At 31.7% G+C, this 13,271-nt stretch overlaps 2 protein-coding genes and 1 pseudogene across 2 annotated transcripts; all 3 read left to right on the top strand.

Annotated features, from left to right (window-relative positions):
• The first annotated feature begins 71 nt into the window (after positions 1-71).
• LOC18041987 (beta-galactosidase) lies at positions 72-4,231 on the top strand. The gene is made up of 13 exons (XM_024183667.1): positions 72-144; positions 963-1,106; positions 1,178-1,372; positions 1,497-1,584; positions 2,070-2,188; positions 2,304-2,474; positions 2,561-2,745; positions 2,966-3,060; positions 3,144-3,241; positions 3,335-3,448; positions 3,552-3,662; positions 3,786-3,997; positions 4,114-4,231. The coding sequence occupies exons 2-13, from the start codon at positions 1,074-1,076 to the stop codon at positions 4,229-4,231; spliced, it is 1,539 nt and encodes a 512-aa protein (XP_024039435.1). The 5' UTR covers positions 72-144; positions 963-1,073.
• A 3,247-nt stretch (positions 4,232-7,478) lies between these two features.
• LOC18041988 lies at positions 7,479-9,824 on the top strand (annotated as a pseudogene).
• Positions 9,825-10,719: 895 nt separating this feature from the next.
• On the top strand, positions 10,720-11,986 carry LOC18040339 (endochitinase EP3). Its single transcript, XM_006432519.2, has 2 exons — positions 10,720-11,181; positions 11,434-11,986. Exons 1-2 carry the CDS (start codon positions 10,884-10,886, stop codon positions 11,829-11,831), a joined length of 696 nt encoding a protein of 231 aa, XP_006432582.1. The 5' UTR covers positions 10,720-10,883; the 3' UTR covers positions 11,832-11,986.
• Positions 11,987-13,271: the final 1,285 nt, after the last annotated feature.

Consider the following 13,271-nt stretch of genomic DNA (forward strand, 5'->3'; position numbering starts at 1 on the left):
ATTTATTTTTGGTAACATTTATATGGCTTGATTATTTTGTCATTAACGCAGAATGAAATGCAAATTTTTATCACCAAAATTGTCAATATGTGCAAAGAAGCCAATCTATTTGCGCCACAAGGAGGTCCCATAATCCTAGCACAGGTTATTCTAAATTTTTTTTATTGCAGCAATATTATTAATTTCATTTTTTCTAATCATTTTTATTTTTATCTTTTTTAAAAAAAAAATTGGGGATTCATGTCAGATTGTTTAATATATATCATTTGATAAAATTAAATTAACTAAATTAACTTGAAAGACACTAGTAAGTTTTATTTACCAAACGTTATTTATCAAATGTATCTATAGCCTCTTCATTTTATTTTTACCAAACTTACCTACAGTCTGATCTTTTTATCTTTAATTTTAGAGAAAAAAGATACACACACCTATTTACTTAAATGGTCACTTAGACCTGTTGTAATATCCCCAAATCTTTTAAGGTATTTTAGTCATTTCAATAGATTGAGGATAATTTAGTCTTTTCAATTCTTTAGTAATCTTATTACCCCAGTGTAAAAAGAAATGTATGCCATCACTATTATAAGGGTAAAATAAAGAAAGAAGAAGGAAAGAGACAGGAGAGAAAGAAGATAATAAGAAGAAGAATAAACAATTATCTTTCTACCTTCGGCCATGAGTAAAACAAGAATGAAGTTCATGAGATCAAAGTTGTGTCCTCTGAAGTGGTTTTGTGTTTAGAGAGAAGATTGAGATAAATTGTGATTCTTTATCTTTGCTAATTGCTATAGATAATTATTATTAGATAATATTTTGCATGATAAGTATGATTAGATAGTATTAGAAGTAAATCTAAATATTTTGCAGGCAAATATTTTGACTCTGTGTTGTTTCAAAAATAATAGTAATTATTACAAATTGATTTTGATTTGGGTTTTGTTTATGTTGTTATTTAACAGATTGAAAATGAGTATGGAAATATTATGGGACCCTATAAAGAAGCTGGTAAATCATACATCAATTGGTGCGCACAAATGGCTACATCCCAAAATATTGGTGTCCCATGAATTATGTGTCAGCAGAGTGGCGCTCCACAGCCCATGGTACTTATTTTTTATTTATTTATTTATGCTTCATTGTTTGATTTTAAATCATTATTATTATTATTATGCAGATAAATACATGCAATGGGTTTTATTGCGATGAGTTCGTTCCAAATAATCCAAAGAGCCCAAAAATGTGGACCGAAAATTGGACCGGGTGGTTCAAGAAATGGGGCGATAAAGACCCTCATAGGACTCCACAGGACGTGAGCTTTGCTGTCGCCCGATTCTTTCAAGCTGGAGGGGTCTTACAAAATTATTACATGGTGACATCTCAATAATCAACTCTATTAACTATTTTAATTTTTATAATTTTTTATAATTATTTAATTATATACTTCACTTCATAACTCTTTTTCATTTTTTCTAAAAAAAAAAATCTAATTCTAGTATCATGGAGGCACCAACTTCGGCCGGGATGCTGGAGGTCCATTTATTATAACATCTTATGATTACGATGCTCCACTCGATGAATACGGTACTTTAATGAGAGAAATATTTTGATAGCATAAGTTGATAGAAATTTGATAGATCAGTGATAAATCGGGGCTGATTTATATATAAATCTATGTTTGGTTGCAAGAATTGGTAGGAGGGGAGAGAAATAGAAAGGAAAAAGGGGGAAAGAAAATGAGTAGAAAAAGAGATCAATTTTATTTTCATTGTTTGGTCGAACATGAAATTCAACTTTCTCCCCTTATATATTTTTCCTCTTATTCTTTCCTCTCCTTTCCTTTTTATTTATTTCTTCAAACTAAACATACCATTAATTGAAAAATATGATAAATCAACAACGATCTATCATTATTTTTGTTAATATTTGTTAGTGTTCTGCTTCTTTAATATTTTTCTACTTTAATTTATTTTATATTATTTATTTATCTTTACTTGCTTTCTTTGTTTAGAATTTTTTTTAAATCGAATTTGAATCCAATGCTGAAAAACAGTACACTTTGATCTCAGGGAATTTAAATCAGCCGAAATGGGGACATTTGAAGCAACTCCATGAAGCAATCAAACTTGGAGAGAAGATTCTCACAAGTGGCAATGTGACAACCAAACAATTCGGTAATGGGGTCAATGTAAGTAGCAATTAATTAAATTAAAATTTTAATCAGCTAATTAAATGGTTAATTAGATCCATAAACAAAGTGATGTAGGATGCAAATTGATGTCTTGTATTTTAATTTTCCTTAGCTGACTACATATAGCAACACCACCAGTGGAGAGAGATTCTGTTTCTTGAGCAATACAAACACTTCACAAGATGCCAATGTTGACCTACAACAAGATGGAAAATATTTTGTGCCAGCTTGGTCTGTTAGTATTCTTCATGGTTGCAACAAGGAAGTTTATAACACTGCAAAGGTTATTGTGTCATAACTCATAATCACTAGCTCTAAAAATTACTGTGTTTTTGTGTTAGTTATGCTATAAATGTTCATCATTTTCAGGTTAATACTGAGACCACTGTGATGGTAAAGAAACCAATTGAATTGGGCACAAAACTCTCTTGGATGTGGGCACAAGAGACCATAAGAGACACTCTTCATGGAAAGGGCAGGTTTAATGCAACAAAGCTTATTGAACAAAAAGAAGCTACTTCTGATGAAAGTGACTACTTGTGGTACATGACCAGGTAATCTCCTCATCTTAATTATATTCTCAATAAAAAAATTATCAGTACAGACATCTGTATTTTAGAAAGTGTGGATTATCTCCTTTACAGTACTGTAAAGGGATAAGTTTGCGCTTACAAAAAAAAAAAAAAAAGACTCTTTGTTAATTGTCTCATTTACTTTGCTTCGATTAGTAATTAACTATGGTTACTTATTTTTAATCGTAACAATTTGGAATAGCATTGAGAACATGGGAAAATCATCACATAACGCAACCTTGTATGTAAAGTCGTCAGGCCAAGTTCTTCATGCTTATGTCAACTCGAAGCACATAGGTAACATTTTTTTATTAACTATACAACTGTTTTGAGTTTTTTTTACTGTTTGAGATTTCATATTAACTGTGATGAAACAACAGGGTCTCAATTTGGATATGATTTTGAGTTCAAGCAACCTGCTATCTTGAGGCCTGGGAAAAACTTCTTAACTTTACTCAGTGCCACGGTTGGACTACAGGTAATATATTATTTATAATCGTCTTTTAATTAGTGATCAGATTAAGCAAGCATAATCAAAAGAATTATTAAATTAAATATACATATATGGCAGAACTATGGTGAATTTTTTGATTTGGGACCTGAGGGCCTAGCAGGGGGTCCGGTTGAGTTAAATGTCGATGGGATGGCTTCTCTCAATTTATCATCAAACATTTGGAACTATAAGGTACTTGATGGGAATAAAGCACAAACATATTGCATTTAAAAATTACAAAATTATGTTGATTTGATTGATTGCGTTTGATATTCTATGATTTTCTGTTTTAAAGGTAGGGCTGAATGGTGAAGCAAAACGGCTTTATGATCCAAATTCACCCCATGCACATATTTGGAAGACATCAAAGAAACTCCCAATTGGGAAACCAATGAAGTGGTATAAGGTATTTGCACTGAGCCATTGAGTCATATATATAAGTTGGAGCTCGTGCTTTTTTTTTCGTTTTGGTGTCTTTTAGTACCCCATTCGCACTGAGACTAACTGCTGCTGTTGTTGTTGTGCTTAGACTAGTTTCAAGATTCCTCCGGGAACAAGCCCGGTGGTGGTGGACTTGCAAGGCATGGGCAAGGGGCACGCGTGGGTGAACGGCAACAGCTTGGGGCGGTACTGGCCCTCGCAAATTGCCGACACCAATGGATGTAGCGACACTTGCGATTACCGCGGAGAGTATAAACCTGAGAAATGTGTTACAAACTGCGGCAACCCTTCTCAAAGATGGTATAATTTCAATCATTTTTTACAGCAAAGTAAAGGATAGATTCATTAATTCTGATTAATTTCTCAATGTGCATGATACTAAAAATTTTGATCACTGTACGTGTGTTATTAATTAGGTACCATGTTCCAAGATCGTTCCTCAACGATGGCACAAACACATTGATTTTATTCGAGGAAATGGGAGGAAACCCTTCTCATGTATCTTTCCAGACTGTTGTTGCAGCAGCAGTGTAATGCTTTTGTAGAATTGTTATAATAAAGGATAGTGTAAATGGAAATAACGGTTTCAAATTGTGCTATTCTCAAACGACTTTCAATCACAAGTAGCAATTAGACAATTTTGTTGCATTATATACATTACACACACGCGCGCACACACACACACACAACGAGAAACTTATTAATCAAGTCCTGATACAAGAGCTCAGAAATCACTAGTGAGCATGAGCTGCCATATACAACTCTTAAGGATTCAATAAGGCTGGCTAAGTAAGCAGCCGGTGCCAAGAAATTCATAAAACTGTAACATCTTCCAGTCATATCAAATTTAACAAGGCCAATTTAACTGGTAAAGGATGATGCATTGATGCAGTGACATATCAATTTCAACGAAGCCAACTTGAAATGAATACAACTTTTTTTTTAAGTATTTCATTACAGGGATATGAATGATTTGATTTTGAATAAATTAATGGTCATGATTTTTTTAGGTATTTTGCATTAATTAATCATCGACCGCAATTTTAACATGTAATACATAAGCCATTAAAACTTAGCATAGTGGTGGGCTTGTGTTCTCGACTTTATTGAGGGTTTCAATTTTCATGAAATTCGAAAACATTTTTCTCTTACAAATATAGATAAGGGTAGATACCCCCTAAATATAAGCGAGAGTAAATTTTCAAGTTAATTTTGATAGACTTTTAGTTTAGGGTGTAGTATAAGTGTGTGCCTTTAAATTTCAATAAATCTTAAATTGTAATATATGTATACCGTAACCAATTTGAAAAAAAAAAAGTAATATATAGAGGATATCAAATAAAATAAATATTTTACCTGTTTTCTCCACAAATCAGCTGAAAAAGATAAAAGTCATGTTGATTCCATTTTCCTAATTCCCAGCCCATTTACCATGGGCTTAACCCGGCCTTGTCCGTCTAAATAAAAAGCTGGGCTTTCCAGAGCCTTGAGGCTAGGCCATCCCGGCCCATTTGCTAACCTACGCTGATATATTGTCAGGACTCAACATAATTTTTTTAGTGATAGGGTGGCCCAACATAAAAGCTCAGTGGAAAACGCGACCCATTTTAAATTGATTGGTACTAACATCTCACCTCTCGAAATATCACGCAAGAGAACTTGTGATTGCTATGGCGAATGCGAACGAGTTCGCCATGAGTTATGTGCGAGCACATATCATCATTGCTCGCCAATTGTTAAAGTATGTCTGTGGCACCAACGCAAAATTTAGCTATAATCATTTGAATAACAGGGGGAGCTAACTATGTCTATGGTCGGAGTCCTGTTATTCCCGAACTCATTGATTAGTACTAATATTTTACCTCTGGAAATACCATGCAAAAGGAGTCGTAATTGCTACGGCCATCGTGAATGACTGCGCCACGAGAATGGACAAGTGCATACCGTGTTTGCCTGCCAACTATTCAAGTATGTTTGTTGCGGCAACGCAAAATTTAGCAATAACCATTCCGATTATAGGGCGAGCTAAGTATGTCTATGGCAAGAGAGCCCCATCATGAACTCAAGTCCTTAGCTCTGTGTCCATGATGTACCTTCGGGTTGAAGATTGGAGTCCTTATTCATTGGGCTTAAAAATAACGGCAACATCTTATTTAACATGGTAAGGAAAGGCACCAATACACCATTATTACTTTTACACTCTTTATTTGAACTCTTCTCTTATATTATGATATTTACAAATAATTTAATATATGTTCTCAAAAAATATTTTGTGAAGTTAACAGATCCTCTTAAATATTCAAATTGCTTTACAGAATTGATTTAGAAACTCTAAATAATTTTTTTTTAAGTGTAGATATCAATATTTTTTATGCTTAATTTAGTGACTTTTATATGAAAGTCATTTTTGCTTCTATAATTCTTTCTAATAATTTTATTGTAGCATAAGTTTGTTATCCTTGTTAAACAAATAGTTAATAATCGCGTGTATTTAGAATTAGTTAAAATTTGTTATAGCTTTGTATATAAACATAACACAAAGAACATTTTGTGTGGATTCCAGAAATAACAAACTGATAATTTTCTCTCAAACTTTCCTTCACTTTCCTATCAAACAAACACTCAATTTCTTAGCATCAGCAGATTCTAACTTTTTGACATCATCATCATGATGTAAGTTTCTGTTTAAGTTCTCTAGCCTCAGTTGTAATCCACTGTAGTTGTTTTTTTTTTTTTGGTTTTTTATTCTTTTTAAAGAGTACTAAATGATTATTATATAGAAATGTTTGATTTCTGACATATTCACTAGTTGGTTCAAGATATAGAAATGTTTGATTTCTGACATCTTCACTAGTTGGTTCAAGATTATTGTCCGGAGAGTCATAGAGGTGAGCAGCTGGAACCAAGAGATTATATATGTATTTTTTATACTTTTATAATTTTATAATTTATAATATTATATATGTATTTACTTGAAATAGACTATTCATGCGGCTTGTTCATTTTTATTAACGTCTAATTTCCTCAATTCAATGTTAAATCACTATCAATCACAAAATATTATTATTTTACATTTTGTGAAATAGAGACTCCAAATTAGAACCAAACTGCACAACGTCCATAAATTTTCATTCATATCTCTTCAATTTTTCAATTTTTCAATTTTTTCATCTACAAGTCAAGTCAAGGCAAGTCTATCGGAACCGTACTCTACATGAACGAAAAGTAGGTGCAAATTATTAAATGATCACAGGAAAAAGAAGTAAAATACTTGTTTAATACCCTATATTTTGAGTTAAATATTTATTAAATTTTTATATTTTAAAAAATGATATCGGATATTCTTATAGTTAATAATGTTACAGTTAAAAGTTACTTTATCTTTTCTTTTACAATAATATTCTGAAAATATTGAAAAATATAAGATATAAGCTCAAACAACAATTTATTGAAAAAAAAGTTTTTTTTTAATATTTTTTTAGAGTTAATTTATTAAATTAACATTTTTTCAATTCATTAATGTTCACAGAATTGTTGTTTTGGTCCACATTCTGTTGGTCAACATCGCAAGGGGATTATTGTAAGAATAAATAAATAAATAAAATGTGACAAATAATGACAAGAATATCTTGGAGTGTCTTCTAAAATATAGAGAATAAACATATATTTAATTTAAAATATAGAGATTGGAATTACCCATAAGAGCTCTATAAAACCCTTGCTTTATGAATCAATATCACAACTTCTCTTTTTGCTTATAGCTCAAAAAATTCCTCTCAAAATGGCTCTGTTCAATCTGAATAAAGATTCACTAACCTTTCTTTTGTTTGGAATTTTCACATTGGCTATTCCCACAATTGTAGTGTCTCAAGTGGCCAACCTTGTGACACCAGAATTCTTTGATGGGATAAAGAACGTAGCCGATCCAAGCTCTCCAGGCAAGAGTTTCTATACAAGAGATGCTTTTCTTAATGCTGCCAATTCATATCCGGAATTTGGATCCGGTTCCACTGATGATTCTAAGCGTGAAATCGCGGCATTTTTCGCTCATGTCACTCATGAAACTGGACGTAAGATTTCTCTCCTTGCCTTATTCATTTTGCTCTTCTTTGGTAGTCCACAGTGGTATGATAACTTTTGTGCGTTCTAACATGCAGGAATTGAATCTTAAACTTTAGACCCTCTCTTTGTCAAGCAAATAATTTCACATTGGCTGAGAGAGTTTGAGATGATCCACTGCTTTTAAACTAATTAAAATTTTTTTGATCCAAAATATATATGTTTCAACTAGCATAAGGTTTTTCTCCTAATCCGAGACTGGTGGCGTTGGAATGGAAGGAGATGAGCGAGGAGAGAAAAACAATTTGAACTCCTTTTTCATTTCGGTTGTTTGGTTGGTTATAATCTACAAGAATTTAATCTCCATTAATATTTTAATATCTATCATCATGTAGAATTTGGATTCTACACCAACGAGTGAAGAATTTAAATTCCTCCTCTACTGAAAACCAAAACTTCCAACTAACCCTTCAATAATCTTCATGAACTTGTTTAATATTTTGAATAATTATTATTTATAATTTTGCTTTTATCAGCTTAATATTATAGATAATTAATTTTATATTAAATAAAGTTAAAAGTATTAATTTAAACAACATAATAAATAACTTTATTTATTTAATTAATTTTAAAAAATAAAAATAAAAATTTTAAAAAATGATTAGATTGTCACCGCTCTGCTACCAAAACTGGATCATGGAATGTTGCCATCGGTACCAATTGGACTCGCCAATCAATGAACAAAGTCACTCAAAAATAGGATGAATTTTGTTCAAATCCAGTTGAAAAGGTTTGAAAACTTTTTAGCTTTTACAGATCCAAACAAATATCAAATTTTTTGACCAGATAAATTGATCCGCTATAGAGATTGTCGATTTCCAATCATTTTGGTTTTTTTAAATAAAATTTTATAAAATTATAATATATTGAATAAGAAATTATTTCTATTATCTTATAATTTTTTAGAAACATGAAAGTAGTAATAAAATAAAATTATGCTTAATAAAAAATTTTTTTAAAAAAAAAGTATAAAATTTAAAATGAGTTTTATTAGTTATTTTACATAAGTATAAAATTTAAAATGAGTTTTATTAGTTATTTTACATAATATATTAAATAAACTGTTTAATTTTTTGAATTATATTACTTGTAACAATTATTGAAATTTTAACACTAAAAGATAAAATTGTCCAAATAAAAAAAGAATTTCTTTTCTTTGAATAATTATGTAACAAACTAAACATTAGAAAGAGTTCTACTCTCCTCTCCTCTCCTTTTTCTCTCTGTCTCCTCGAATTTCCTTTCCTCTCATTTCCCCACCTTCCTTCAAACCAAACAACACTTTAGTGTGCATTATTATTTCTGTATAGTCAAGATTTCTTTTTCAATTATTATTTTCTTTTTTTAGTAGGAATCAATCATAACTTATATTTTTCTGACGCTGATTGAGAATATCAATCCTTCAATTAAATACTAAAAAATGTTAAAAAAAACAAACGATTCTAATTCTCAAAACATAATCTAGATTTTTTTTGTGTTATAATTTGATAAATAAAAATTTAATAATTGCCACTTTAAAACATCAAAGCATTTCCAAGTCTATAGAAAATGACCAGCTAAAACTAATAACAATGAAGATGTTATTCTTTTTTGCCCACTTGCAGATCTTTGCTACGTAGAAGAGATTGATAAATCAAATGCATACTGTGACACATCAAACACACAATACCCATGTGTCCCTGGTAAATTCTACTATGGCCGTGGACCGATTCAACTCACCGGAAACGGTAATTACGGAGCTGCCGGACAAGCAATCGGATTCGACGGTCTAAACTCGCCGGAAACGGTGGCCAATGACCCAGTTATATCTTTCAAGACTGCCTTGTGGTTTTAGATGACCAATGTGCACTCTGTTGTAAACCAAGGCTTTGGGGCAACCATTCAGAGAATCAACGGTGCTCTTGAATGTGGTGGCAAGCAGCCCGATAAAGTTCAAGCTCGTATCGGATATTACACTGATTATTGCAACAAGTTTGGTGTGTCTCCAGGGGAAAATCTATCTTGTTAATTAGATTATGCTTTGCATGCATGAACAAAAATGCATATTAGCATATAGTACTTACTACAAGACTATTAGAATAAAGAGTTGTTTCAAACAACTTGTTTACTTCCACTGTGGTGGCTTTTATACGCACTTAGAACGAAATAAAGAGTGCCTGCTGCATTATTATGTACCTTGACAAGGTCCAAATAAATTAATATCAGTTTGTGTAGTTAGAGAAATACTATTTGCCTTTCTATCTTTCTTAGATTTTTTATTTAATTACAAGCTGCACACGGCCTGTACTGTAATTTTGTGTTTTAAGTACGCAAAGCATTGCATTCTATTTGCAGCTTGAGTCATGACTTTTCTCACGACTCGATGATAAAAAGGGACAATTTGCTAGCTACGTCAATCATATAAAGATAATTAGAAGATGAGAGATTGGCTTCCCCTCTAAAAAGATTTTCAGTTTCACCATTTATCTCCTTACACTTCTCACAATAACCTATTACTCTCTTAATGTCAGAATTTAATAAAAAGGAAAAAAATCAGTTGTCTGTGGCCAAGAAAAGTTTTACTGTGAAAGTTTTCGGCATCAAGAAAAGGGTGACGGAGAAATATAAAAACTGTAGGGATTATGTGGTAAAATTAAAAAATATAGGGGCTCAAGTGTTATTCTCCTATTAAGATTAACTAAGATTATGATTTGTTTTATACGCATGATAAAAGACAATCTGTATGCGAGTTAATAACTGAATATTAGACTTTTCAACCCTACGAGACAAAATATATCCCCCAAAAAAAAAAAAAAATTAAAAGACAAATATTAGACTTTTCAACCGTAAGCCAGAAGTTAAAGCTTTAATATTTCGTCATTGAGCAAGATTCATTGACAAATCAAGTTAAATTCATATAACAATGCCACGCTTACTCGCTCGACAATAGATCCGTAATCAACACGGAGGACGTGAAAAGGAAATCGGGTTCGAAAACGATCACAGGTAAGACATGAAGAAACTCCATAAAATCCCATAACACTTTCAATTACATTTCACACAACAACAAAATTTTCAATTTCTCCTCATGTTTAACCAAAACATTTCTCCCAAAATGGCCCTGCTTAATGTTTTCCTGGGGTTATTTCTACTTGCTTTAGCCAATATTCCCAGAAACGTAGTGTGTCAAAACTCCGTTACCGATCTCGTGACGCCGGAATTTTTTGACGGGATTAAGAATCAGGCTCCAGCAACTTGCGAAGGGAAAGGGTTCTATACAAGAGATGCATTTATTACTGCTCTCAATTCGTATCCTGAATTTGGCAGAACTGATACTAATCGTGAAGTGGCAGCATTTTTTGCCCATGTCACTCATGAAACAACAGGTCAGTTCTCCTTCTCATTGTGCTTCGATTCTTGGTATTTGAGTATCATTAGCTCAGGTAACTTGTCTCTAGCGGACTGGCCAAGTGTTTTCAAGTAACCCTCTTTAGTTAGTCAACAAGAGAACAGTTGATTGTTGCATATTTTGTTTTTCGTTGGAAATTTTTCGTTAGATTTACGACTTTCACAGTGAAATATCCCCGAAGGAACCGATCTAATTAGAAGGCAAAATATCTGTTACATTTCTCTTGCAGATTTTTGCTACATAGAAGAGAAGAATAAAGCAGATCCTCATTGTACATCTCCACAATACCCATGTGCCAATGGTAAATTCTACTACGGCCGGGGACCGATTCAGCTCACCGGAAATGGAAACTACATAGACGCCGGAAGGGCCATCGGTTTCGACGGTCTGAACTCTCCGGAAACGGTAGCCAGGGACCGTGTCATATCTTTCAAGACCGCTTTGTGGTTTTGGATGACATACGTGCACTCAGCACTAAACCAAGGTTTTGGTGAAACAATTCGGAAAATTAATGGTCCTGCTGAATGCGGTGGCCGAAACCGTGACCAAGTTCTGGATCGTGTTAGGCGTTACACTGATTATTGCAAAAGATTTGGTGTTGATCCTGGACCACGTCTTGAATGCTGAATAGATATTTTGTACAAAAAATATTACAGTATATGTATTATATTGTATCACAATAAGCCAGAGTTATTTCAAACAACTTTCTCTGTTTGGTAACTCTGACGGAATAATTTTCTTGTACCTGATCATGAAATAAAGAGAAAAATAATGGATAATTAGCAGTAATGTGTTTGCTAAACTAATTACTTACGATTCCGGGATCGATTTGTTTAGTGATTTATTGAGTTTGTTGTCGTTTAACTTTGGTAGGCCCATGTATATTCGTGATTGAGTAGTATTCAATCAAACACTCTTTTAATTTGCAACTTGAGTCTTTGGTATTTCTTTTTCTTTTCTTTTTTTTTTTAAATTAATGACTTGTGGAGGCACGTCAAGAGATGATTTACCACATGTTTTCATAATGCTCGGGTACAAAAAAAATTATCACAAGTCACAGATTGACAAAAAAATTGGGTTATAAAATTTTGATAAAGTTATAAAGCTAAAATCAATGTAGTTATCAATCAACTTGCCTTTTATCAAGTTATTTTAATCTTTTTTATGTTTTTTGTCAAATTTTTGTTGGAACCTAATAGGTCCCTCTTATTTGCTGAAAAATGAAAAAAATTAGAAGCTTCAAAATTTTAACACATAAATCCAATGTATTGCTATTATTTATAGTTAGAGTATATTTCTATCATTTATATTTGAATACTAAACCATAGTTGATTATTATGAAATTTTCTACATTGTATTTGGTCATATTATTATTAATAAATTAAATTTTAATTGTATATTTTGAATTATTTATTATTGATTAAATAGATTTAATGTTATTTCTAAAAAAATAGATTAGTATTATTGATAAATTAATATACTGTTATTAAATATTTAAACTATTTACTATAGATTAAGTCAATATTATGTTACTTTCAAAAAATAAATAAGATTCTATGTACTAAAATTTTTTACAGATTATTGTCCTTACACTATCATTAATTTTAATAGTCAAATTAGGTTAATTAATCAAAATTTAAAAATTTAAAATTATGTGTCAAATCTTTGACTATTTTGCCTTTTTTTTAAAATAATAGGGATATCAATGATAAAAACTAAAGAAAACACATCCATGTCATCGAAGCAAGTTTTGTGATAGATTTAACGGGCAACTCATATATGGACAAAATGGGGGGTACCATGCACCAAGTGCACAGTAGTTGGACCCTTCTTAAAATTATAATTTCTAAATTTATTTGAATGAAATTAGATATGAAAATATGAACTCCAAATGTTTAAAATTTTAAATATATGCAATAGATGAGCTAAGTAAATATAATTATTTAAAATAATATATATTTTATAATTTTTTTTAATAAAATTGGGGCTTCAGGTCAAGCCCTAGATTTATTAAGTGATGTCTAAGACAAGCTTGGCCTCGTCCCCGGGCTAAGTATTGCCCATCCC

This window comes from Citrus clementina, unplaced genomic scaffold (assembly GCF_000493195.1).
Source record: "Citrus clementina cultivar Clemenules unplaced genomic scaffold, Citrus_clementina_v1.0 scaffold_5, whole genome shotgun sequence".
In the NCBI taxonomy this organism is placed as follows: domain Eukaryota; kingdom Viridiplantae; phylum Streptophyta; class Magnoliopsida; order Sapindales; family Rutaceae; genus Citrus; species Citrus x clementina.

Bases quoted from the DNA above. Each gene is read 5' to 3' on its own strand.
- LOC18041987 (XM_024183667.1), top strand. From the start codon at position 1,074: ATGTGTCAGCAGAGTGGCGCTCCACAGCCCATG. The intron at 1,107-1,177 runs GTACTTATTTTT...ATTATTATGCAG, and splicing joins GTGGCGCTCCACAGCCCATG to ATAAATACATGCAATGGGTT. The intron at 3,663-3,785 runs GTATTTGCACTG...TGTTGTGCTTAG, and splicing joins AACCAATGAAGTGGTATAAG to ACTAGTTTCAAGATTCCTCC.
- LOC18040339 (XM_006432519.2), top strand. From the start codon at position 10,884: ATGTTTAACCAAAACATTTCTCCCAAAATGGCCCTGCTTAATGTTTTC. The intron at 11,182-11,433 runs GTCAGTTCTCCT...TTTCTCTTGCAG, and splicing joins TGTCACTCATGAAACAACAG to ATTTTTGCTACATAGAAGAG.